The 27,513-nt window shown below is 47.7% G+C and overlaps 1 protein-coding gene across 2 annotated transcripts in view; it reads right to left on the reverse strand.

Annotated features, from left to right (window-relative positions):
* CDAN1 (codanin 1) overlaps positions 1 to 27,513 on the reverse strand; it is a 390,144-nt gene that overhangs the window by 22,450 nt on the left and 340,181 nt on the right. Inside the window, exons 20-27 of one of the 2 annotated variants that reach the window (XM_063947654.1) lie at positions 24,499 to 24,648; positions 22,428 to 22,491; positions 20,359 to 20,437; positions 20,130 to 20,284; positions 6,690 to 6,797; positions 6,103 to 6,166; positions 5,874 to 6,007; positions 4,353 to 4,460 (exon numbers count right to left, since the gene is read on the reverse strand). In XM_063947654.1, the coding sequence (XP_063803724.1) occupies positions 4,353 to 4,460; positions 5,874 to 6,007; positions 6,103 to 6,166; positions 6,690 to 6,797; positions 20,130 to 20,284; positions 20,359 to 20,437; positions 22,428 to 22,491; positions 24,499 to 24,648 (862 nt within the window). Of the gene's footprint in view, positions 1 to 4,352; positions 4,461 to 5,801; positions 6,008 to 6,102; positions 6,167 to 6,689; positions 6,798 to 20,129; positions 20,285 to 20,358; positions 20,438 to 22,427; positions 22,492 to 24,498; positions 24,649 to 27,513 lie in introns of both variants that reach the window. The other variant, XM_063947653.1, reaches the window with a different exon arrangement.

The raw sequence follows: 27,513 nt of genomic DNA on the forward strand, positions 1-27,513 counted from the left end.
GCGTGGAGGCACGTCTTGAAACTCCAGTTTGTATCCTTGGGTCACAATTTCTAGCACCCAAGGGTCCAGGCCCGAGTGAACCCAGACCTGACTGAAAAGCTGAAGACGCGCCCCCACCGGTGCGGACTCCCGCAGAGGAGCCCCAGCGTCATGCGGTGGACTTGGCAGAAGCCGGGGAGGACTTCTGCTCCTGAGACCCTGCCACGGCCGGTGATCTCTTTCCCTTTCCCTTACCTCTGGAAAGGAAGGATGACCCACGTCCTTTCCGGAACTTCTGTGACCGAAAGGACTGCATCTGGTATTGAGGCGTCTTCTTTTGCTGCGGAGGAACAAAAGGCAGAAACGAGGACTTACCCGCGGTAGCAGTAGAAACCAGGTCCGCGAGGCCTTCACCAAATAAAACTCCCCCCTTATAGGGCAGAGCCTCCATAGCCTTTTTAGACTCCGCATCACCATTCCATTGATGAGTCCACAATGCCCTCCTAGCCAAGACTGCCATGGCATTGGCCCTCGATCCCAAGAGGCCAATATCCCTCGCAGCTTCCTTGAGATAGACCGCAGCGTCCTTGATATGACCCAGTGTCAACAGTATGCTATCCCTATCCACAGTGTCTATTTCAGATGACAAGGTATCCGCCCACTTTTCAATAGCGTTACTCATCCATGCCGACGCCACAGCCGGCCTGAGCAGCGTACCTGTCGTGACATAAATAAACTTGAAGGTAGTATCCTGCCTACGATCAGCCGGATCCTTAAGGGCCGCCATCTCAGGTGACGGCAACGCCACCTTCTTGGACAAGCGCGCTAGAGCTTTGTCCACTGTGGGGGTCGACTCCCACCTAACCCTATCCTGGGAAGGAAACGGGTATGCCATAGCAATTCTCCTGGGAATCTGCCACCGTTTATCCGGGGTTTCCCAGGCCCTTTCAAAAAGAGCATTCATTTCATGCGAGGAAGGAAACGTTACCTCCTGCTTCTTCCCCTTAAACATGCAGACCCTTGTCTCAGGGACAGCGGGGTCCTCTGTGATATGTAACACGTCTTTTATTGCCACAATCATGTATTGAATACTCTTAGCCACCTTAGGATGTAGCTTCGCATTATCAAAGTCGACACTGGAGTCAGAGTCCGTGTCGGTATCCGAGTCTGATATCTGGGTAAATGAACGTTTTTGGGACCCCGAGGGTGCCCGAGTGAGTGGGACTACCTCACCCATGGAATGCCTCCATGCCTGGTTCTGAGCCTCGTATGTAACAAAGCCACACTTTTATTCAAAACGCTCCACATCTCCACCCAATCAGCAGTCGGCGGTGCAGACGGAGTCACTTTTTCATTCTGTTCAGCCCCCACACGCGCCTCCTCCTGGGAAGAGCATTCAGCCTCAGACATGTCGACACACACGTACCGACACCACCCAACACACTGGGCTACAGGGGACAGACCCACAGCAAGGCCTTTCAGAGGGACAGAGAAAGAGTTTGCAAGCTCACACCCAGCGCCCCACCGGTCAGAAACCTGTAAGCGCCGTTATATATTATAACAATATTAACCAACACCAAATTTGTGCCCCCCCACCCTCGTTTTTCAAGCACCCAGTTACTTGTGTGCAGTGAAGGGCCAGGAGCAGCGTCTCTGCAGCAAGCTGTGGAGAGAAAATGGCGCTGGTTAGAGCTGGAGGACGAAGCCCCGCCCCCTACATGGTGCGCTTCCATCCCGATTTTTTATGCTGGCGGGGGTCCCTGGAATGGTGCCACCGCACCTTACATACATGCCAGCCCCTTATATGAGGTAATATTTGCTGCCCAGGGCGCCCCCCCCCCCTTGCAGTGCCTTGTGCGTGTGGGAGCAATGGCGCGCAGCGCGGCCGCTGCACAGTACCTCAGGAAGACTGAAGTCTTCTGCCGCCTTCACGAAGTCTTCGTTGCTTCTAATATTCACCCGTCTTCTGACTTCTGGCTCTGTGAGGGGGACGGCGGCGCGGCTCCGGGAGTGAGCTGCAAGGCGACCCAAGCGATCAGACCCTCTGGAGCTAATGGTGTCCAGTAGCCTAAAGGCCCGTACACACTGGTCGATGTATCGGCCGTTCTCTTGAACGGCCGATACATCGCGGGACTGTCGGCCAGTGTGTACGGGCGATACGTCTGTGAACTCCGTCGTTCACAGACGTATCGCGTCGGCCGCGCAGCACAGCCGACAGCCAATATATCTAACAATATATTGGCCCGTCGCTGTGTGTGTACGGGGCGGTCGTCCGACCGCCCGTACACATGCTGCGGCGGCCGGCGGTGATTGACAGGTGAACTGGGCGGGCGCTCGCGCCCGCCCGCCCAGTTCATGACGTCAGTCCCCCGACGGATCGGGCTGTGTGTATGCACAGCACACTGCCCGATCCGTACATAGATATATCTGCAGATCAATTGATCTGCAGATATATCTAATAGTGTGTACCCACCTTTAGAAGCAGAGCCTTGTAACTCACAGAAGTAGGTCTGCTTCTCTCCCCTCAGTCCCACGATACAGGGAGCCTGTTGCCAGCAGTGCTCCCTGAACATAAAAAACCTAACAAAAGTATATTTCCAGAGAAACTCAGGAGAGCCCCCTGTGTGTGACCAGTATCCTCTGGGCACAGGATCTAACTGAGGTCTGGAGGAGGGGCATAGAGGGAGGAGCCAGTTCACACCCATTTAAAGTCTTAAGGTGCCCATGTCTCCTGCGGAGCCCGTCTATACCCCATGGTCCTTTCGGAGTCCCCAGCATCCTCTAGGACGTAGGAGAAATTCTAATACTCTAGGGTGCCATTATTCGAAAAAGTTTGGGAACCACTGACCTAGAAACATCTGAAGCCTCTGAAATTGATACCAGGATGTGCAACTCGTGTCATAATGCCCAAATGGAGACTATCACACTGTCAACATAATGCCTGAACCTCAAAGAGTGAGGAAACTTCCAAGTTGGAATCAGAAACCGATTTGCCACCCACTAGGGCAGAAGAGTCTGATACAGACTCATCCCATGGCTAGAGTACCAGCAGACACTTCGGTCAACCACCCGGAACAAGCACAGATTTTTGAAAGAAGGCAGAATAAACTCCTGCTGCACCGACACAGCAACACATTTACCCCAAGCCAGGCGCTAAAGAGCAGCGGTCACAGAACCCAAAGTATACTGACCAACACAACACGGGGAACTAGAGACTGACCTGGAAGCACACCCAGAGTCACTGTGGGAAGGGGATTTTCCTACACACATCTCTGTAGCTAGACACCACCAGAACAAGGTAAGCAATGCAGACAGCTTTGGACCTGGCCCTCCAAGGTTGGCCTTCCCACCTCGGAGGCAGTAAATCTGGCACAGGTGACTCCTGATCCCCAGACTGGCAGGCTGTGTATATAGCAGAAGCGCCTAATTCTTCCAGAGACCACATAGTGGCAGTTGGGCAGGTAGTTACTTTGAACGAAGTGACACTCCAGCCTTAGCGCCATTCTCAGACAAGACAGAGCAGAAAATAGTAAAAATAATAAAATAAATTTAAAAAAAAAGTGACCTGCAAAATCTGAGGGAACCACCACCAGTCCTGGTACCTCAATGCAGACAGAAGGGCATGTTGCAGTTCCTACAATGGCTGCTACTTGTGTTGGGCACCTGGACAGAGAGAGAGCGCCCACCAGGGAGAACATGCATTAGGATGGAGGACACGGCTCTCCCCTGGAGCCACCCTAGTTCCTAGTAGTGTCTTACAGACAACAGTAAGCCCTACCTGTATTGGTCTCTATACCAGCGAGGTTTGCTCACCTAATGGAAGCAAACCCTTGGTTCTGTAGCCAACGGCAGCCTAAGATAACATCTGAAAAAATGCTGAATTGGCAGCGAGAATAAAGCCCCCCCACTCAGACACACTTTAACTTAAGTTGGATCCTTACATGACCGAGTTATAGACAGGGAGGAGCTACGAACAAACTTTCTTATTTTAAGTACCCACACACATTCACCACTATACTCCAAACTCTCCATATATCTATAATTAATTGATGGTTCTAGATTACAGAATAAAAAATATATATCAGTTATAATAGAAAAGGAAAAGGGGAATAAAAATAATGTTTTCATGTACAGTATGCTGTGCTACTTTCTAGAATGCAGACTATTTTATAGCAATATGTGGTCTCTGCCAAAACACGTGAAAAACAAACTAACGTCACACTGATCATTACTTCCCACCACTCATAAAATAACCGGAGAAGACCAGATTTCATTCAAAACTAACCAACTTACTACATTTTCAAAGCACTAAACATATGAGACACTTGTATTTATTTTTTGTCCTCGCACAATACCCAAAAATAAATACTTACCGATGTCCACTTATACTCTTGGAAACGGCACATGTGTTCCTCAATGTCCTCCTGCCGTGTAAGACCTATTTCCACCAGTCGTCGTAGCATGAACATGAAAAGGTCCCACTGTAACACAAAAAAACATCAACAAACATGCTACCACAATCCATCCTTGCATGGGGCACTAGGAAATCAGCCTATGAGTCCCATATTCCCCTACTAAGGGGTACAAAAGTTCTTTCATTTCATATTGTGGTATATTTGAAACTAACATTTTTAAGAACTAGCTTGATAGGAATCCCGCATTACTTTGTGCGGTTGGGGGGGTCCTGCTTATTATTTTATGTAAATTAACAATCCATGGCTTGCTGCTTGGCTGTTTTATCCCCTGCGCTTCACAGGAAATGAGCAAAACTAGGATTAAAAAAGGTTCAACACACCTTATAGTGATGCCTATAAACACGACTGTCATGTTGGTTAGTATTACAGCATTACTGCCTCAATGAACTGAAGTCTTAGGTTTGATTCTGACCAGGTCCCTATGTGTAGAGTTTGTATGTTTTTCTCATCTTTGCGTGGGTTCCCCCCAGATGCCAATAACATACTGCCAAAAAATAAACCGTAGCGTGTGAGAGTCCATTTCTGAGGGAATAACAACTAAGAGCTCCACTGGGGCAGGGACTGATGTGATTGACTAAATGCCCTGTGTGAAAGTCTGCGAAATGTATGCACACTATATAAATAACTTCATAAATAAAGTATGAAAAATTGATTGGTTTAACAGGTGATGCAACCCTGATGACTGTCATTACCAACCAATCTGTTCCTGTCATTTTTCAAACATATCTTGCAAAAATAGAGAAGCGGATTGATTGGTACTGTGTGTCTAATTCAGACTGGATCGCTGCAGCGGAAGCAATCGCAGTCCGAAGCCCTTTGCGGTGTGCGCATGCCGGGAGCCCAGTGAGATGCTAATAGCATCTCAGGGCTGTGATTGCCTCTGCCTGATAGACAAGCAGAGGCGGTCGCGGGGCGGGAGGGTGCGTGCCAATGCCATTAACAGGGCGCGATCCAGACAACGCAGGCGTGCTGGACCGATGCGGGGGCAGGCCGCATGACATCACACGTAGCCGATGCGACCCAGGAGCGGCAGGTAGCTGCCTGCCAGGGCGTAAGAGCTGTGCTGGCAGGGAGAGCTACTCAGTGGGTGCAACAAAAGCATCGCCGCCGTGCAATGCTATTGCACCCTTGTGGGGGAGGTTTAGGGCGTGACATGTGGGGCAGACTAGCCCTGTGCTGGGCGTCCCCCCTGCATGTCAGAGTAACTGATAGTAGATGTGATACCCCCTTTATCTTTCTCCAAGCTTTGATAAATCTCCCCCTGAAACACTTTAAACAAACAGCTGTATGCACCCCACCCATCCTTAAACCACTTGCTAAGAATATATCGCCCTAATCCCATCTTACCTCATGTGCCCGAACATTCATAATATAAGCGATATTCTTGTGACTAAACATTAACTGTACAGGGACGGGTACCCTGAAGTCTTTCTCCCAAACTGCAAGCAGCGCTGTCAGGAAGCGTCTTACTTCCTCCGGCTTCCTGATCTGTTCCTCATGTACAGTGTCTGCCTCTGCACTAGCCCCATCCAGCAATGGTACATGATCAGACACTGCAGGATTGGAGCAACAACAGTCAGTTTACAGCAAGTCCTTGTACAAGAGATTCATATAGAAATGCAATGTCCAGATACTACATCAGTCTTACCCAAAAGAGAAGCAAGCTCCACCGTACACTTTGCAAGGTGATGTTCTGCCGAAGGAGTGATATACTAGAAAAATGGAAAACACATGTTAGATGCCAAAACGGCGGTCTCAAATTATGGGCTATAATCAATAGCAGTCAGATCCTCTTTGACGGAGAGGATCCGACTGCAGCCTATTCTGCCCGTTTCCCCCTCCCTTTCCACCTTTAATTTCCACCCTTTCTTATGGGCAAAACTGAATGAGCGAAAAACGGACCATTTTTGACAGCGTCGCTGTCAAAAAACACGTGGATGAGCAGAGATTCCGCTCACTCATGTGTTTTTCGACTTGTCGAAATTTCCGACAGGACGGAAAACCGACACTTAAATTGAATATAGTGCTGGCCTTCCGCCCTGTTCCAACTTCAATTGAATACTGCCCTAAGTTTTAAATGCAACGTGCTAATAAGAAAACATTTAATAGTAATTTTAGGATTTTCTTTTCACAGTCTTTGGGCTGGAACCCTTGTGCTGGAATTGCATAGCCAAGTCACTAATGGGCCCTATCTGCTCTGCAAGACATGCACAGTGTCACCAATATACTACTTACCTTCCTGCAATTTAGGGTTTCAGAGAGACGCTCTAGAAAACTTTTGAGTTGCATAATCCCCACTCCCTCCTCTTCCTCACGTGGCCCTACTGCAATAGACAGGATGTCCTACAAGAGAGAAGACATATAAAACACAACACTATGATATGGACAACAGCACATAACCACAAATGAGTCCCATCTCTATCCTACATTACATTGCAACCTTCAGAGTACTGTATCTTCATGTGATTACAGACATAGAACAGGATGAGTAAATAACAGAAAACGTCAATATGCTATACATAAAGGACAAAGCTTAAAGTTAGAATTTGTAAATACTTAATAATTGAGGGAAGGCATGTAAGTCCTTATCTGTTAGATTTTATATCATACTTCCGATGAAGACGGTCATGAGTTATGGTGATCTCATTTGTCACTCTAGATCAGGCTTTTTCAACCAGTGTGCCATGGCACACTAGTGTGCCGCGACCAGTTGCAAGGTGTGCCGCGGAGCCAGAGTAGCTTCCTGCACCTTCAGAGTGAACTGTTGGCCCGGGCTCTTCTTAGAGGATCAGTCATGCTCCGGCCATGACCTATGCCTTGAAGACGCGGTGGTGTGATATCATAGGTCCTGGCCACCACATCTCCCACCCAGCCAGCCCACTTGCCTGCATACACATCTTCCAGTTCACACCTGCATACACAGCTTTCCTTGCCCACCCACATCCACACCTGCATGCCCGCCTGCTGCTCAGTATTCGCAGGACTCCACTATGAACAACCCCTGCCACTGAGGGACAGGGAGGAGGACAGCTGACCAGTAGGGGCTAATATTTGTTATTTTATTTCTCCTGTGGGGAACAATAGGATTTTAATAGGATTTATGTGGGGATTATAAGGATTTATATGATTTTATGGTGGGAACAATGTGAATAATTAATGTGGGGAGCAATAGGATTTATGTGGGGAGAAATGTGATTGATTTGTGTGAGCAACATGATTTATGTGGTGAGCAATGTGATTGATTTATGTGAGAAGCAATAGGATTTATGTAGGGAGCAACATGATTTATGTGGGGAGCAACTGTGTAGGCCAATGTATGTGTGGATTTTTTTTTTACTGTGAGGGCCAATGTGTTTTTGTTTTTTTCTGTGGGGAACTGATGGTGTGCCTTGGGAATTTTAAAATATTGTTTGGTGTGCCGTGAATAAAAAAAGGTTGAAAATCACTGCTCTAGATACCAGATAGTACATTGGAAGTAGCCATGATGAGCTCTGTGTCTGATGGACCTTGGTAGAACTCCAACAGAGCTTTCCTACACAGCATAAACAGCAAACCAGGGGTAAAAGAGGTTTAATTCTCTTTAAAAAGCCACATTGGTTGGGGAGGCCCTCATTCGCCCCTGATTAATGAAACCAATGCACAGCTGCTTCCCATCACTCCTATAGATTTTTAGCTCAAAATGACCAAACAGTGAAAGAGTTTGGGGCTCTAGGAACAAAAACAGGATTTTAATACCTATTGGTAAATCCTTTTCTCGTAGTCTATAAGGGATGTTGGGTGAAACTAGTACGATGGGGTATAGACAGGGTCCAAAGGAACTAGTGCACTTTACATTTCTTCAACTGGGTGTGCTGGCTCCTCCCCTCCTACAGGCATTTATAGGTAAAAATGTGCCCAAATGAGAAAAGACATATATGAGAGAAGGAACATGATAACAGAAAGGGTGGTGAGATTTACACACCAGCACACCGCTAACACACAACAACAGCTGAACAGGTAACTATAGAACATGAACCTACAGAAAATTCCACACACTGAGGCGGGCGCCCAATATCCCTTATGGACCACGAGAGAAGGATTTACCGGTAGGTATTAAAACCCTATTTCTCTAACGTCCTAGTGGATGCTGGGGACTCCGTCAGGACCATGGGGAATAGCGGCTCCGCAGGAGACAGGGCACAAAAAGTAAGCTTTTAGGATCACATGGTGTGTACTGGCTCCTCCCCCCATGACCCTCCTCCAAGCCTCAGTTAGGTTTTTGTGCCCGTCCGAGCAGGGTGCAATCTAGGTGGCTCTCATAAAGAGCTGCTTAGAAAAAGTTTTTTAGGTTTCTTATTTTCAGTGAGTCCTGCTGGCAACAGGCTCACTGCTACGAGGGACTTAGGGGAGAGAAGTGAACTCACCTGCGTGCAGGATGGATTTGCTTCTTAGGCTACTGGACACCATTAGCTCCAGAGGGATCGAACACAGGCCCAGCCATGGAGTCCGGTCCCGGAGCCGTGCCGCCGACCCCCCTTGCAGATGCCGAAGTTGAAGAGGTCCAGAGGTCCGGAAACAGGCGGCAGAAGACTTTCAGTCTTCATAAGGTAGCGCACAGCACTGCAGCTGTGCGCCATTGTTGTCGGCACACTTCACACCAGCGGTCACTGAGGGTGCAGGGCGCTGGGGGGGGCGCCCTGGGCAGCAATGTATAATACCTTTTTCTATGGCTAAAATACATCACATATAGCCCTTGAGGCTATATGGATGTATTTAACCCCTGCCATATATCGCAAACTCCGGGAGAAGAGCCCGCCGTTTTAGGGGGCGGGGCCTATTCTCCTCAGCACACAGCGCCATTTTCCTGCTCAGCTCCGCTGTGAGGAAGGCTCCCAGGACTCTCCCCTGCACTGCACTACAGAAACAGGGTAAAACAGAGAAGGGGGGCATATTTTGGCGATATTTTTATATATTAAGCGCATATAACAGAAACAACACCTTTTAGGGTTGTTTATATACATTTTTATAGCGCTTTGGTGTGTGCTGGCAAACTCTCCCTCTGTCTCCCCAAAGGGCTAGTGGGGTCCTGTCTTCGATAAGAGCATTCCCTGTGTGTCTGCTGTGTGTCGGTACGTGTAAGTCGACATGTATGAGGACGATGTTGGTGTGGAGGCGGAGCAATTGCCGGTAATGGTGATGTCACCCCCTAGGGAGTCGACACCGGAATGGATGGCTTTAATTATGGAATTACGTGATAATGTTAGCACGCTGCAAAAGTCAGTTGACGACATGAGACGGCCGGAAAACCAGTTAGTACCTGTCCAGGCGTCTCAGGCACCGTCAGGGGCTGTAAAACGTCCCTTACCTCAGTCAGTCGACACAGGTACCGACACAGATGAATCTAGTGTCGACGGTGAAGAAAGAAATGTATTTTCCAATAGGGCCACACGTTATATGATCACGGCAATGAAGGAGGCTTTGCATATCTCTGATACTGCAGGTACCTCAAAGGGGGGTATTATGTGGGGTGTGAAAAAACTACCTGTAGCTTTTCCAGAATCAGAGGAATTGAATGACGTGTGTGATGAAGCGTGGGTTAACCCCGATAGAAAACTGCTAATTTCAAAGAAGTTATTGGCATTATACCCTTTCCCACCAGAGGTTAGGGCGCGCTGGGAAACACCCCCTAGGGTGGATAAGGCGCTCACACGCTTATCAAAACAAGTGGCGTTACCGTCTCCTGATACGGCCGCCCTCAAGGATCCAGCTGATAGGAGGCTGGAAACTACCCTGAAGAGTATATACACACATACTGGTGTTATACTGCGACCAGCAATAGCCTCAGCCTGGATGTGCAGTGCTGGGGTGGTGTGGTCGGATTCCCTGACTGAAAATATTGATACCCTGGATAGGGACAGTATTTTGACTATAGAGCAATTAAAGGATGCTTTTCTTTATATGCGAGATGCTCAGAGGGATATTTGCACTCTGGCATCGAGAGTAAGTGCGATGTCCATATCTGCCAGAAGAAGTTTATGGACGCGACAGTGGTCAGTGGCATATGGAAGTATTGCCGTATAAAGGAGAGGAATTATTTGGGGTCGGTCTATCGGATCTGGTGGCCACGGCAACAGCCGGAAAATCCACTTTTTTACCTCAGGTCACCTCCCAACAGAAAAAGACACCGTCTTTTCAGCCGCAGTCCTTTCGTTCCTATAAGAACAAGCGGGCAAAAGGACAGTCATATTTGCCCAGAGGCAAAGGAAGGGGTAAGAGGGTGCAGCAAGCAACTACTTCCCACGAACAGAAGCCCTCCCCGGCTTCTACAAAGCCCTCAGCATGACGCTGGGGCTGTGCAAGCGGACTCAGGGGCGGTGGGGGGTCGACTAAAGATTTTCAGCACACAGTGGGCGCGCTCACAGGTGGACCCTTGGATCCTGCAGGTAGTATCTCAGGGTTACAAGTTGGAATTCGAAAAGTCTCCCCCTCGCCGGTTCCTAAAGTCTGCTTTACCAACGTCTCCCTCAGAAAGTGCGACGGTATTGGAAGCCATTCACAAGCTGTATTCTCAGCAGGTGATAGTCAAGGTACCCCCTCCTACAACAGGGAAAGGGGTATTATTCCACACTATTTGTGGTACCGAAGCCGGACGGTTCGGTAAGACCTATTCTAAATCTGAAATCCTTGAACCTGTACATACAGAAATTCAAGTTCAAGATGGAGTCACTCAGAGCAGTGATAGCGAATCTGGAAGAAGGGGACTTCATGGTGTCCCTGGACATAAAAGATGCTTATCTGCATGTCCCAATTTACCCTTCACACCAAGGGTATCTCAGGTTCGTGATACAAAACTGTCATTATCAGTTTCAAACGCTGCCGTTTGGTTTGTCCACGGCACCTCGGGTCTTTACCAAGGTAATGGCCGAAATGATGGTTCTTCTACGAAGAAAAGGCGTATTAATTATCCCTTACTTGGACGATCTCCTGATAAGGGCAAGGTCCAGAGAACAGCTGGAAGTCGGAGTAGCACTAACCCAAGTAGTGCTTCAACAACACGGGTGGATTCTGAATCTTCCAAAATCTCAATTGACCCCGACGACACGTCTGCTGTTCCTGGGAATGATTCTGGACACTGTTCAGAAAAAGGTGTTTCTCCCGGAGGAGAAAGCAAGGGAGTTATCCGAACTTGTCAGGAACCTCCTAAAACCAGGAAATGTGTCAGTACATCAATGCACAAGAGTCCTGGGAAAGATGGTGGCTTCTTACGAAGCAATTCCATTCGGCAGATTCCACGCACGAATATTTCAGTGGGATCTGCTGGACAAATGGTCCGGATCGCATCTGCACATGCATCAGCGGATAACACTGTCACCAAGAACAAGGGTGTCTCTTCTGTGGTGGTTGCAGAGTGCCCATCTGTTAGAGGGCCGCAGATTCGGCATACAGGACTGGGTCCTGGTGACTACGGATGCCAGCCTACGAGGCTGGGGAGCAGTCACACAGGGAAGAAACTTCCAGGGCGTGTGGTCGAACCTGGAGACGTCTCTTCACATAAATATACTGGAGCTAAGAGCGATTTACAATGCTCTAAGCCTGGCAAAACCGCTGCTTCAGGGTCAGCCGGTGTTGATCCAGTCGGACAACATCACGGCAGTCGCCCACGTAAACAGACAGGGCGGCACGAGAAGCAGAAGAGCAATGACAGAAGCTGCAAGGATTCTTCGCTGGGCGGAAAATCATGTCATAGCACTGTCAGCAGTGTTCATTCCGGGAGTGGACAACTGGGAAGCAGACTTCCTCAGCAGACACGACCTCCACCCGGGAGAGTGGGGACTTCATCCAGAAGTCTTCCACATGATTGTGAACCGTTGGGAAAAACCAAAGGTGGACATGATGGCGTCCCGCCTCAACAAGAAACTGGACAGATATTGCGCCAGGTCAAGAGACCCTCAGGCAATAGCTGTGGACGCTCTGGTAACACCGTGGGTGTACCAGTCCGTGTATGTGTTTCCTCCTCTGCCTCTCATACCAAAGGTACTGAGAATTATACGGCTACGGGGAGTAAGAACAATACTCGTGGCTCCGGATTGGCCGAGAAGAACTTGGTACCCGGAACTTCAAGAGATGCTCACGGAAGAGCCGTGGCCTCTACCGTTAAGAAGGGATCTGCTTCAGCAGGGACCTTGTATGTTCCAAGACTTACCGCGACTGCGTTTGACGGCATGGCGGTTGAACGCCGGATTCTAAAAGAAAAGGGCATTCCAGAGGAAGTTATTCCTACCTTGATTAAAGCCAGGAAGGAAGTGACCGCACAACATTATCACCGCATTTGGAGAAAATATGTTGCGTGGTGTGAGGCCAAGAAGGCCCCAACGGAGGAATTTCAATTGGGTCGATTCCTACATTTCCTGCAGGCAGGATTGTCTATGGGCCTCAAATTGGGGTCTATTAAGGTTCAAATTTCGGCCTTATCGATTTTCTTCCAGAAAGAATTGGCTTCAGTGCCTGAAGTACAAACCTTTGTCAAAGGTGTACTACATATACAGCCCCCGATTGTGCCTCCAGTGGCACCGTGGGATCTCAACGTAGTTTTGTATTTTCTCAAATCCCATTGGTTTGAGCCGCTCAAATCGGTAGATTTGAAGTATCTTACATGGAAAGTAACCATGCTACTGGCCCTGGCTTCAGCCAGGAGAGTATCAGAGTTGGCGGCTTTATCGTACAAAAGCCCATATCTGATTTTCCATTCGGACAGGGCAGAACTGCGGACGCGTCCTCAGTTTCTGCCTAAGGTGGTTTCGGCTTTTCACTTGAACCAGCCTATTGTGGTGCCTGCGGCTACTAGCGACTTGGAGGACTCCAAGTTGCTGGACGTTGTCAGAGCATTGAAAATATATATTTCAAGGACGGCTGGAGTCAGAAAATCTGACTCGCTGTTTATCCTGTATGCACCCAACAAGATGGGTGCTCCTGCGTCTAAGCAGACGATTGCTCGTTGGATCTGTAGCACAATCCAACTTGCACATTCTGTGGCAGGCCTGCCACAGCCTAAATCTGTAAATGCCCACTCCACAAGGAAGGTGGGCTCATCTTGGGCGGCTGCCCGAGGGGTCTCGGCATTACAACTTTGCCGAGCAGCTACGTGGTCAGGGGAGAACACGTTTGTAAAATTTTACAAATTTGATACTCTGGCTAAGGAGGACCTGGAGTTCTCTCATTCGGTGCTGCAGAGTCAGCCGCACTCTCCAGCCCGTTTGGGAGCTTTGGTATAATCCCCATGGTCCTGACGGAGTCCCCAGCATCCACTAGGACGTTAGAGAAAATAAGAATTTACTTACCGATAATTCTATTTCTCATAGTCCGTAGTGGATGCTGGGCGCCCATCCCAAGTGCGGATTGTCTGCAATACTTGTACATAGTTATTGTTACAAAAATCGGGTTATTATTGTTGTGAGCCATCTTTTCAGAGGCTTCTTCGTTGTTATCATACTGTTAACTGGGTTCAAATCACAAGTTGTACGGTGTGATTGGTGTGGCTGGTATGAGTCTTACCCGGGATTCAAGATCCTTCCTTATTGTGTACGCTCGTCCGGGCACAGTACCTAACTGAGGCTTGGAGGAGGGTCATGGGGGGAGGAGCCAGTACACACCATGTGATCCTAAAAGCTTACTTTTTGTGCCCTGTCTCCTGCAGAGCCGCTATTCCCCATGGTCCTGACGGAGTCCCCAGCATCCACTACGGACTATGAGAAATAGAATTATCGGTAAGTAAATTCTTATTTTTCTCTCGCACCCATAAGGGATATTGGCGGAAACTAGTACGATGGGGACGTCCAAAAGCTTCCAGAACGGGCGAGAACGCACGGAGGCTGCTGCAGCACCGCCTGCCCAAACTGGGTATCCTCTTTGGCCAGGGTATCAAACTTGTAGAACTACACAAAGGTGTTCTTCCCCGACCAGGTAGCAGCTCGGCATAGTTACAAGGCCGAGACACCACGGGCAGCCGCCCAGGAAGAGCCCACTGATCTAGTAGAGTGGGCTTTCAGAGACTTAGGAACAGGTAAGGCTGCAGACACATAGGCCTGTTGGATAGTAAGCCTTTGAAGCAGAGCAACCCTTTTTCTGCGCATCATAAAGCACGAACAAGGAATCCGTTTTTCTAACCCGAGCTGTGCACTTGACATAGATCTTCAAGGCACGCACAGCATCCAATGCCTCCAGAAGAGCAGAAGCGTCAGAACTGGACGGAATTACAATAGGTTGATTCAGGTGAAACGCGGAGACAACCTTCAGCAGGAACTGATGTCTAGTCCGGAGCTCTGCTCTGTCCTCATAAAAGACCAAGGAGGGACTTTTACACGATAAGGCCCCCAATTCTGAAACACGTCAAGCAGAAGCCAGGGCCAACAACATCACCGTCTTCCTTGTGAAGTACTTATCTTCTACCATCATCAGAGGTTCAAACCAGGAGGACTGCAAAAGTTTCAACACAACATCCAAATCCCAGGGTACCGTAGGAGGCACAAAGGGAGGCTGTATGTGGAGTACCCCTTGCAAGAAGGTCTGAACTTCTAGCAACAGTGCCAATTTCTTCTAAAAGAAGATGGAGAGAGCTGAATTCTGGACCTAAATGGAACCCAGACGTAAGCCCTTACCCACACAGCCTGCAGGAAACGTAGGAAAAGTCCCAAGTTAAACTCTGCAGGCTGATACGTGCATTCCTCACACCAAGAGACATATCTCCTCCAGATATGATGATAGTGTTTTGACATCACAGGTTTCCTGGCCTGAACCATGGTTGCAATAACCATCTTGGAAAGGCCCTTGTGAGCTAGGATGTTCCGCTCAACCTCCATGCCATCAAACGAAGTTGCCGTAAGTCCGGGTAGACAAACGATCCTTGTTGAAGAAGATCTTTTCTCATTGGCAGAGGTCAAGGGTCTTCGACGGACATGTCCAGAAGATCTGCGTAACACGCCCTCCAAGGCCAATCCGGGGCAATAAGAATTGCCTGGACTCTTTGATTCCTGATTCGCTTTAGCATCCTTGGAATCATCAGAAACAGGTATGAAACCAGAATGAAGATTGCTGACATGGCTCTCGAATTTCTTTCCGCCCAGAGGAGTATCTTTGACACCTCTCACATGCAGGCTCTGCTTTTTGTCCCTCCTTGTCGATTGATACATGCCACCACCGTGGCGTTGTCCGACTGTACCTGGGTCATGTGATCCCTGAGTAGAGGCTTGAATTAGAGCATTGTAGATCGCCCGAAGTTCCAGAAAGTTGATTGGAAGGAGGCTTTCGTGGCCTGTCCACCTGCCCTGAAACTGCTCCCCTTGGGTGACAGCTCGCCATACTCTCAGACTCGCATCCGTCGTGAGGAGGGTTCAATCCTGAATGCTGAAACTCCTGCCCTTCAGGAGATGGGAGGACTGTAGCCACCACAGGAGGGAAATCCTGGCCTGAGGCGACAACTGAATCATCCGGTGCATTTGGAGATGCGATCCGGACCACTTGCTCAGGAGATCCAAGTGACACATTCTGGCATGGAACTTCCCATACTGGATTGTCTCGTATGAGGCAACCATCTTTCTCAACAATCTTATGCAGAGATGTACAGACACTCGAGTAGGTCGGAGCACCATGCAGACCATCTCCTTAAGTGTTTTCGCCTTGTCCTCCGGTAGAAATACCTTCTGGGCCACAGTATCCAGCAACATCCCCAGGAACAGGAGCCTCTGAGTTGGCTCCAGGTGGGACTTCTGTAAGTTGAGGAACCACCCATGGTCGGACGGAAGACAGATGGTGCGGTCAATATGGAGCAACAAAAGATCGTCCAGATAAGGGACCACATTGATCCCCTGGACCTGGAGTTGAAGCATCATCTCTGCCATCACCTTCGTGAATACCCTCGGGGCTGTTGACAGGCCGAAGGTCAGTGCCTTGGAAGTGATCTCCAGCAGAGCAAACCGCAGGTACGTCTGATGAGGGGGCCAAATCGGAATATGGAGATAGGCGTCCTTGATATCCAAGAAGACCAGAAATTCCTGTTCTTCCAGGCCAGCAATCACTGCTCGCAGGGATTCCATTTTGAACTTGAACACCCTCAAATAAGGATTCAAGGATTTCAGATTCAGAATGGGTCTGACCGAACCGTCCAGTTACGGCACCACAAACAGGTTTGAGTAAAACTCCTTGTCGCATTGCGGTAGTGGTACTGGAACAATGACGTGGGACTGGACCAACTTCCAGATAGCCTGTTGTAACGTAACTTGCATATCCTCCAAAGATGGTAAGCTTGATTTGAAAAATTGTTGGGGGGGGGGGGGATGTGGGTGTAGTACTGTCGAACTCCAGCTTGTAGCCCTGAGAAACAAGCTCTCTGACCCTTGCATCCCAGCAGGAAGTCTCCCAGACGCTGCTGAAGTGACGCATTCGAGCTCCCACCGTCGTGCTGAGGCCTTCGTGGAAGTAGAATCTGTGGACTGTTCCTGAGAACTGGTGCTTGCAGGTTTTCTGGACTTACCTTTGGTGCCTCTAGTCGCATTGGAGGCACCTCTGGCCTTCGATCGAAATCTGTGAGACCGAAAGGACTGGACAGACTGCCCCGGATAGGAGCGTCTCACTGGCGGGGCCCCAGAGGGGAGAAACGTGGATTTCCCAGGTGTAACTTTGGAAATCCAGGTATCCAATTCAACACCACAATGCCATTCCCCAGAAAAGGGGAGAAATTCCACAATATGTTTGGATTCTGCGTCCACAATCCACTGACGCAACCACAAGGCCCTGCGTGCGGACACTGCCATGGCAGACGTCCGAGCATTAATGTTCCCATCTCCTTGAGGTAATCACAGAGGACACGCATAGTATCCCGAATGTGCTTCAGTACGGTTACCATAGTAACTAAGGGCATAACCCCCGAGAGATCCCCCTGAATTTGAATGGCCCAAGAATGAATAGCATGGGTCATCCAGCAACCCGCAATGACCGGTCTTTGTGAGAGGCCGGCTGCAGAGTAGACTTTAGGGTAGTCTATTTTCCGATCCCCAGGATCCTTCATGGTAAAGGAGCACGGGGCAGGCAGCACCGCTTTCTTAGACAGGCGAGAGACTGAGACATCCACCCCAGGGGGTTCCTCCCAAAATTTTCTGCTTACAGGAGCAAATGGGAAAGTGCGCAAATTTTTTTTGGACACTTGGAATTTTTTTCTGGATTTTTCCAGGCCTGTTTGAATAAGTCATCTAACTCTGGAGAATCAGGGAAAGTGACATTGGACTTGTTTTGTACAAAGAAAACGACAGCTGTGACGCAGTGTCCTCTAGAGGGAGCTTTAAAACATCCCTTATAGCCAAAATTAGGGGTTCAATACCATGAGTAGAATCGGAATCCCCACTAACGGGATCCAGGTCTTCCCCATCATCTTGTATATCATCATCTGTATCAGATAGCAGCGCAGGTAAACTACGCTTCTGGGGACCTGCATGAGAGAGGGAGGACTGTGCATCAGCACTAGCAGCTAAATCTTCAACAGCTTGTTGCAGTAGCTGAGTTTTCTGCACATTAGCAGTGGGCTGGGATGACATATCTGACATCATAGTCTGAAGAGACCGTAACCAGTGGGGCTCTGGACCCTCTCCCCCAGCCTCTTCACTAATTTGGGAAGATTGACTGCATTGCTCACAGGAAACAGAGTCATTAGATAATGGAGAGAATCTGGTGGTACAAACACTGCACAGCTTGTGCTTACCCATATTTCACAGTAAGTACAAAAACATACACACAGACAGTAATAATGCAAGCCTGCCCTACTGTATGTGAGAGGAGACACAGAGAGAGGGATAATACCAGCACACCCTGAGCTGCACAGCCCAAGTGAGACTGTCATCTCTGTAAAACACAGTAAACACTAACAAATGGCGTTCTAAATAGGCTCAGGATAGTGTACACAAGCGGCTCTCACCCTTTGCTACACTCTGTACCAGTTTTACAGCGTGTCTGTGAGGCAGGAAGCGCTGTGTGTGTGTGCTGTAGATGGCTGCTGTAAGCAGAGGAAGGTGCCAAAACTCCCCAAGTTCCGCTCTGAGAAAGCTCCGCCCCCTCCAATGGCGCCGGAGCTGTACATATTATTCATACTGGCAAAGTCTTCAAACATCTTAAAACATCACACAAGTGCTAGTCAAGCAGTTTTGTGCCAGTTTACACACGGGGGATCCTAGCGGGACTACCCAGGGAGGGTGCCGTACGCCACGCTGTGGTCAGCTGCACTTTGAACCGGGGGACCCCCCTAGCAGGGCCCCCGGTTTTTACTCACCACCAATGTGACCTTCAGGCAGCGTTAGGGGTGTGCGGCGTGCTGCGGTTGTGACAGCCAAGGCGCAGTCCTAAGTGTAAAGTCCTACCAACTTCCTGTAACAAGCCAGGAGAGGCCACTGGAATAGATCAGGGTGTAGACTTTACACTTAGGATCTCCAGAAAATCACATGTACAATTTCTGATGTAATGAAATATACGTTTTCAAGGCCACCTTTATCACTTTCATCAGGTCCAGTCACGATAGGCCTTAAGGTGAGAATAAGCCAACATCGCCATAAATTTTAATGTTGCCACACCTTTTTTTTAATCCCATTTACCTAGGTACAAACATCTCAAGGGCACCCCAGCACTTTTATATGCAGGGCTACTAGTCGGCTCCAGCGTATGCACTGGGTCATCACTAAGTCCACACTGCAGTTACCCAGTCTACCAATGGGGAACCTACAATAGCTGCCCACTTATCTTAGGTGGAACCAGGCCAGGCGTAACATGCTGGTAATGTATTTCAGGAATGGGGCACCATGTATTTAATTTATTTATTTACACTCCTGCTCTCACCTCAATAGGAGAAACTCTGATAGTAAAAAGCAGGGCTGGAAACTCCACTTTGATGAGTGGCCTTTTGTGTATTATTATCCTTTATTTGTGTCGCGCCACAAGGGATCTGCAGCGCCCAATTACAGAGTACATAAATGAAAAATCAAAACAGGACAATAGTGACTTACAGCTGAAGACAATATAGGACAAGCACAGGGTAAATAACACTAACATAAGTATCAGAGTGGCAGAAAACTGTGGGATTAGGTGCCGTTGAGGATGGTTTAAGTAAGAGAAGGATAAGCCCATGAGGGTTGAGGGCCCTGCTCGTGAGGGCATACAGTATGTGTCAAACATCTGAAAACATTTACACATAACAGCACCAGGCTGATACACACCATGGGTATACAGAAATGAGGCTACATGAATAGTCCCTCAGCCCCATTAAGGAGAGAGGGAGGACAGTTAATAAATCCATGCACTGCCTCTTACCATTTATGGGAATATCAAAAAGCTAAGTTTCTATGTTTAGGAAGTAAGGCAATTATAGCATGTAACGCTAGTCATTCTTATACTGCATTATGGTACAGGTTTGCTCTGCCTAGGAGGAATGAAATCAGCCAAGCCTCCACTGCAGGTCTGAAATGCTGTACAATAAATGTATAATTTACTGGTGTTTGGGGTATTTTGCCCATAGTAATAGCATAGAGGTTATAGTACCTGAACCTTCATTCCTCACCTCCTCACATAACTCAGAGATACATAAGATCACTGGTGCTACTTCAAGCCTTTGGTGGAATGTCACTTAGTGACGCCTTTACGTGGCTACTCACCACACACACCTACCTTTATTTCTGTAATAAGCCTGGAGGGGAGCGTCACTTTGTGCTCACAACCGTCCCTACACCCTTTCTTCACCTCCTCGCAGTTCACCGATGACATGACGGCCTGTGACTTCACCATACGAGTGAAAGTCGACGTCACTTCTCTCCTGATTAATGCTGCGATAGATGGAATAATATTAGAGTTCTGTTTATACTGCATTTCTGATGCTTCTATAGAGTCACCAAGCTACCTGAAATGTTGGTGTTTAACCACGTGCTGGCCTTCTCTGTTGCCAGGGACACTGCAATATCTTCAGCGCTACTCAGGACCTGGTGTTAAGTAAAAAAATGAAAAATGCATTTCTTCTTGTAAATGCTCACTCACATCTGTATATTCAATTCATATCCCACAACTGATAAATAGATTTGCAAATAGCAATTCCGGTCTCTCCGTCTAACAGGTGCAGACAGGGATTGCAGCAGTCAGTCCGGCATGTGCGACAGTGCAGGATCCAAGAGTGGAGGCCTGCACCATGGCCCAACATGATAGGGGAAGTAGTTCTATGGTCAGAGCCAGATGTTTTCTCCCCTCTAGTCACAACTCTCCCTGGTCAAAATAGTTTCTTTGCCTTGCCATGACACTCGTGGCAGAAGAGAAGTAAGCTCCAGTGACTCCAGCACCCTGCTTTAGGCTAAAGCACCAGCAAATCTCACAATTAAAATTTACCAATAGCTACCGCAGAGTATGCTGTTCAGCGTTACCCTAAAACAAAACAGTATCTGGATGCTAGGTCGTCATGGCGATGGTCGGCAGTCAATAGGTCGACCACTAATGGTCGACAGGCATTATGTCGACATGTGAATTATCGACACAGGAACAGGTCGACATGACTTTTATTGAACGAAAAAAACCTTCATATTTTTTTTACTTTTTCATACTTTACGATCTACGTTGACTACGATTGGGAATAGTAACCTTGCCCGAAGCATGCAGAGCAAGCCATGCGAGGGAAAGCGGAGCACTGATTATGGTTCCCAGTCACTTTACGTAGTAAAGGACACAAAAAAATAAATACTTATCAAATATCGACCTGTTCCTGTGTTGACCTTGTGTTGTCCTTTTTGTAATTTCGACTTTTTTCGTGTGTCGATCGTGTGCCTGTCAACCTAGACACTGTCAACCTTTTCCAGGTTGATTTAGATAGCCATACCCAAGCAAAACTTACCCAACTGTATTACAGTCAGCCGCTAAACCTCCCTAACTGTGTAACAAGCAGCGGCTAAACCTCCCTAAGGGAGGCATTTACTAAGCAGTGATAAGAGCTGAGAAGTGAGCCAGTGGAGAAGTTGCCCCATCAACCAATCAGCAGCTCTGTATAATTTAATAGTATGCAAATTATAGATGTTACTAAAGTGCCGATTGGTTGCCATGGGCAGCTTCTTCACTGGCTCGCTTCTCCGCTCTTATCACTCCTTAGTAAATGTTCCCCTTAGTGTTCTGCAGGCAGCCGCTAAACCTTCCCAAGTGTACGGCAGGCAGCCGCTAAACCTCCCAAACTGTGTAACAGGGAGCCGCTAAACCTCCCCAAGTTTACAGCAGACAGCCGCAAAACCTTCCAAACTGTGTTACAGGCAGCCGCTAAACCTCCCCAAGTGTACTGCAGGTAGCTGCTAAAACTCCCCAATTGTGTAACAGGCAACCGCTAAACCTCCCCACCTGCCCAACTGTATTACCGGCAGCCGCAAATCCTCCCCAACTGTGTAACAGGCAGCCGTTAAACCTGCCCAAGGGTAATCCAGTCAGCGGGTATTCCCCCAGCAGCTTTAGTACACTGTCCATATTGTATTGGATCTAGATAAACAAGCAAAGACTGAGTTGCTCGCAGCATAATAGAAAACGTATAAATGTGGGGGGGGGGAGAAAAAGCAACAAAAAGATTAACTGCCTACATTATAAATAAAGGATTCTGGTTGTAACCTAAAAAGACAGCAAAACAACGGTGGCCTTTCCAGGTATTTTTAGAAAATGCCTAAAAATGTATCACCAAGAAGGGCTCTCCACTTTACCAAGTTTCCTTCCCCATATTCCCGGGATCCTACCATCTACCAGAGCTACCCTATCCCCTCTCTTCAGGGACACACAATCTCAAAATACAGTATTCAGCCAACAATTAAAAAAAAAAAAAAATCATTTTTTTTATTATTATGTAAAGCAAATTATTCCTAGAATATCTCAAACATCTCCAACATACTGTATATAGCATGAAAACAGGGACCCATAACTGTAATGAATGTTGATAAATGTAACAAATCTACTCACACATGCAGATATCTCCTCGGGTAACAGTACTCTCACAGCCTCCGGCGCCTTCTTCTTGCAGTATCTAGGAAGGTTTACATTTCATTTGCATTACCCATGATAACTTTCTACAACATTTGTACTTTGATCACTTGATGGACTACGGCTATAAATTGGCTCACTTAATACCACAACTCTGAATTCTCCCAAATTGCACATTAGTCAGAATTTAGCACACTGCCAGGCTTGTTTCTCTGACAATGTTATTACACGGAATTATATTGTTTTGTGCATTATATTGGCAGCAATGTGAAACTGCATAACCTACTATGTGCAAGTTGTCTTTTGTGTACGTTCATTCATCACATGCGCCAACTGATGTAGCACAATCCCAGGAACTGAAGTTACACAGTGGGAAACAAAATGCTAATAACCATGTGTTGGTAGAAGCAGAGTCCCATGCTGATAACCATGTGTGGGTAGAAGGTGAGCTCCATGCTGATAACCATGTGTTGGTAGAAGGTGAGCTCCATGCTGATAACCATGTGTTGGTAGAATGTGAGGTCCATGCTAATAACCATGTGTTGGTAGAAGGTGAGGTCCATGCTAATAACCATGTGTGGGTAGAAGGTGAGCTCCATGCTAATAACCATGTGTTGGTAGAATGTGAGTCCCATGCTGATAACTACTGTATGTGTTGGTAGAAGGTGAGGGCAATGCTGATAACCACGTGTTGATAGGAGGTGAGGGCAATGCGGATTACCATGTGTTGAGAGAATGTGAAGTCCATGCTAAGAACCATGTTTTGGTAGAAGAGGAGGCAGAAGCGGAGGCCCTTGCTTATAACCATGTGTTAGTAGTAGGTGAGTCCCATGCTGAAAACTATGTGTTGGTAGAAGCCGGGTCCCATGCTGATAACAATGTGTTGGTAGAAGCCGAGTCCCATGCTGATAGCTATGTGTTGGTAGAAGGAGAGGGCAATGCTGATAGCCATGTGTTGGTAGAAGATGAGGTCCATGCTAATAACCATGTTTTGGTAGAAGTCGAAGCAGAAGCGGAGGCCCACGCTAATAACCATGTGTTCGTAGAAGCAGAGTCCCATGCTGATAACTATGTGTTGGTAGAAGGTGAGGGCAATGCTGATAACCATGTTTTGGTAGAATGTGAGGTCCATGCTAATAACCATGTTTTGGTAGAATGTGAGGTCCATGCTAATAACCATGTTTTGGTAGAATGTGAGGGCCATGCTAATAACCATGTTTTGGTAGAATATGAGGTCCATGCTAATAACCATGTTTTGGTAGAAGATGAGGCAGAAGTGGAGGCCATGCTAATAACCATGTGTTGGTAGAAGCGGAGTCCCATGCTAATAACCATGTGTGTGTAGAAGGCAAGGTCAATACTAATAACCATCTGTTGGCAGAAGGTAGAAATGAATATTGATTAGAATGGAATGTGTATATTTAAACAGAGAAAAAAAATGCAGTTCTACCATGCTTCCTCTAGTATCCAGCTAATAGATCAACAATAAAAAGGTCTACAGTCAATAGGTCAACCCCAAATGATTGACATACATTAGATCGACAGGTACAAAAGGTTGACTTGCAAAAGGTAGACAGTATAAAGGTCGACATGACAATAGTCGACACAGGGGTGTTTCCCCACCGTTTTTTATCCTTTATCATACTGTGGACTACAATTGCGAATAGTCGCGAGCCACGCGAGAATGGGTTATTCTGGTGGTAAAAACGAAGGGAAAAAATGGTGTTGACCTTTTTTAAGTAGACCATGTCCATGTCAATCTTTTGACTATTTTGCATCAATCTATCAACTGTAGACCTTATTCATGTAGATTTAATGAACCATAGCCCTTTCTTCACAAGCAAAAGAACACGAAGAAGAAAAAAACAACAACAAAAACCTGTTCAAAACTGGGTTCCCTTACGAATGGTCTTCACCCACATTCTGCACCACCCTTATTACCAGAATCTGATAATGGGCAGCACCTGTTAAGAGTAGTGCAGAATGCAAGACACTCTGCATTCCAATATGGTAAGTACGGTAATAATCACTTTGAATGACCCCATCTTACTCTTGTGCTTTCTGAAGCGCCTGTCGTCCATCCTCACAGAGCGTGACACATACACTGTCCAGAAGCTTGCTGTGACCAGCGCTGTCCTCTGTCACTTTATCCTGCAGAACGACCTCTGCTCTTTTCACAAGATCTGCAACAAGTGTTGCCCTACATGACACAAACATAACAAATTTTATATTTTATTCACCAATGACAGCACCACACAACCCAGGTATCAGAGGCATAGTCATATTGTAATATCTCACCCAGCATGTGCCACCCAGACAGAACAGACCTCCCATAGGCCCAAATGTATTAAGCCTTAAGAGATAAAGTGGAGACGGACAAAGAGTGATAAAATAGCAGCCAATCAGCTTCCTAACTGCTGTGGGGCAGATGTATTATCCTGCAGAAGAAATAAAGAAGCGATAAACCAGTGATAAGCGCAAGGTGATAACGCATAAGCCAATCATTACAGATTTGATAAATTACAGTTAGGAACTGACTGGCTGGTGCATTATCACCTTGCACTTATCACTGCTTTATCACTTCTTTATCCCTTCCCCAGGCTTAATACATCTGCCCCTGTGTGTTTGAAAAAATAGGATTTTGGTACTTACCAGGTAAATCCTTTTCTTTGAATCCATAAGGGGCACTGGAGTACTCTTGGTATATGGACGGCTTTAGCAGAACAAGGCACTGAATATTTAAATTTAGTAACTCTCCTCCCCTCCATATTCCCAGAGTACCTCAGTGTTTTTTCTGTGCTCACAGCATGACAAGCACGAGTGCTAGCTCTGCAGCACATATTCTGATTTTATTTTTGCAATATTTTTTTTTTACACATCCCTTCCCACCTTACCTAAAAGTGTGGGTCCGGGATAGTGGAAGCTGCTACAAGCAGCTGCTGGCGTGTCGGTCCTCTCTAAAAGAGCACCCTCACAGCCAAGTGCAGATCATCCTGCAGGAGAGGCTGGACGGAGCTTGCAGAAGAAGCCCCGTCATAGCCCCTCACCACAGGAGTTCGGGTATGCTGGGGGACGGGGCGGTCAGCTCACGCTGCCGCCCCGCTGTGTGGGGAACTTTGCTTGTGTACGCGCCAGTGCTCCATTCTACTTCCCGCCCGCCGCCAGAGCCGCTCACAGCCCCACACGCCGCTCACAATGCGGCCGCCTCGGCTCCCGGCACCCGCTTTGCGGTACCCGCTCCCCGATGGAAGACGCACGTCCCGCCGCTGTACAGAGCGCTCCCCGGCTCCCTGCACCAGTGTTTTTTACTGAGCCGAACAGGAGCGATAGAGAGGATGACAATGGAGAATTACATATAACATAACGGACAACAATGAAGTTGACACATAACGTTACTGACAACTAAACAGTTGACACCATAACCGATAGAACTTGAAAATTTGAACCAGTCGGTGAGAATGTGTTACCATAAGATCCACTGAACTTACCACAAACCAGAAAAGGATTTTTCCTTGGTAAGTACCAAATCCTATTTTCTTTTTCATCCACTAGGGGTCACTGGAGTACTCTTGGGACGTACCAAAGCTTCCCCCGTGGGCGGGAGAGCTGTTTGGCACCTGTAACACTAGGCGGCCAAAGCTAGATGCTGATGCCGCAAACGTATCAAACTTGTAAAAGCGCACAAACGTGTGCACTGATGACCATGTAGCCGCACGGCAAAGCTGCGTCGTAGAAGCCCCATGACCAGCTGCCCATGAAGTTCCCACAGAACGTGTGGAATGAGCTGTTACTGATGTAGGCAGCTGTAACCTAGCATGAAGGTAAGCCTGACATATGGTCAGTTTAATCCATCTGGATAAGGTCTGCTTAGAAGCTGGCCAAACCATCTTGGCAGCATCATAGAGAACAAACAACGTATCCGTCTTACGAACTGTAGACGTTCGAGATATATAAACGCGTAGTGCACGTACCACATCCAAAGTTCCAGAATCTTCTGTTAACACAGGAACTACTATTGGTTGATTGATGTGAAAAGATGACACTACCTTTGGCAAGAAAGCGGGATTCGTCCGAAGCTCCGCTCGGTCATCATGAAACACCAAATACGGTGGCTTGCATGACAAGGCACCCAAATCTGAAACACGCCTTGCCGAAGCTAAGGCTAGGAGAAAAATTGTTTTCCAAGTGAGAAACTTAATATCCACTTGTTGTAAGGGTTCAAAATATGAAGACTGTAAAAAATCTAAAACCAGATTCAAGTCCCATGGCGCTGTAGGTGGATTGAATGGAGGCTGTACTCTGAGGACACCTTGCAGAAAGGTGTGTACAGACGGCAATAGAGCCAATCTTCTTTGAAAGTAAATTGACAAAGCAGATACCTGCACCTTTAGTGTAGATAAACGCAGTCCTCCATCTAACCCCGTCTGTAGAAATAACAAAAGACGGGATAACTTGAAAGATGACGTCGGAAACGTTCGAGACTCACACCAACCTATATAGGCACGCCAAATTCTGTAATAATGAGCTGCCGTAACTGGCTTCCAAGCACATAACAATTGGTATAACCGATTCTGGAATGCCCTCTCTTCTTAAGAGGGCGGTCTCAACAGCCACCCCGTCAAACGCAGCCGCACTAAATCGGGGTAAAGGAACGGACCCTGTTGTAACAGGTCCGGACGTAGCGGGAGCGGCCAAGGATCATCTGCGAGTAGTCCGCGGAGATCCGAGAACCAAGCTCTCCGAGGCCAATGAGGCGCCAATAGTATGACTGTGGCGGACTCTCTTTTGATCCGTTTTAGCAACAGAGGGAGCAGCGGAAACGGTGGAAACAGATACACGAGGCTGTACGGCCACGCGATTGTGAGAGCATCCACCGCCACTGCCTTTGGATCTCGCGTTCTGGACACATACTGGGGCGTTTGGTGATTGTGGCGAGATGCTATCAGGTCCACTTGAGGGTAACCCCACCTCTGGACCAACATGTGAAACACTTCTGGATTTAATGCCCATTCTCCTGGATGAAAATCCCGACGGCTTAGATAATCCGCCTCCCAGTTGTCCACTC

The sequence above is a fragment of the Pseudophryne corroboree genome, chromosome 12 (assembly GCF_028390025.1).
Source record: "Pseudophryne corroboree isolate aPseCor3 chromosome 12, aPseCor3.hap2, whole genome shotgun sequence".
NCBI classification, from domain to species: domain Eukaryota; kingdom Metazoa; phylum Chordata; class Amphibia; order Anura; family Myobatrachidae; genus Pseudophryne; species Pseudophryne corroboree.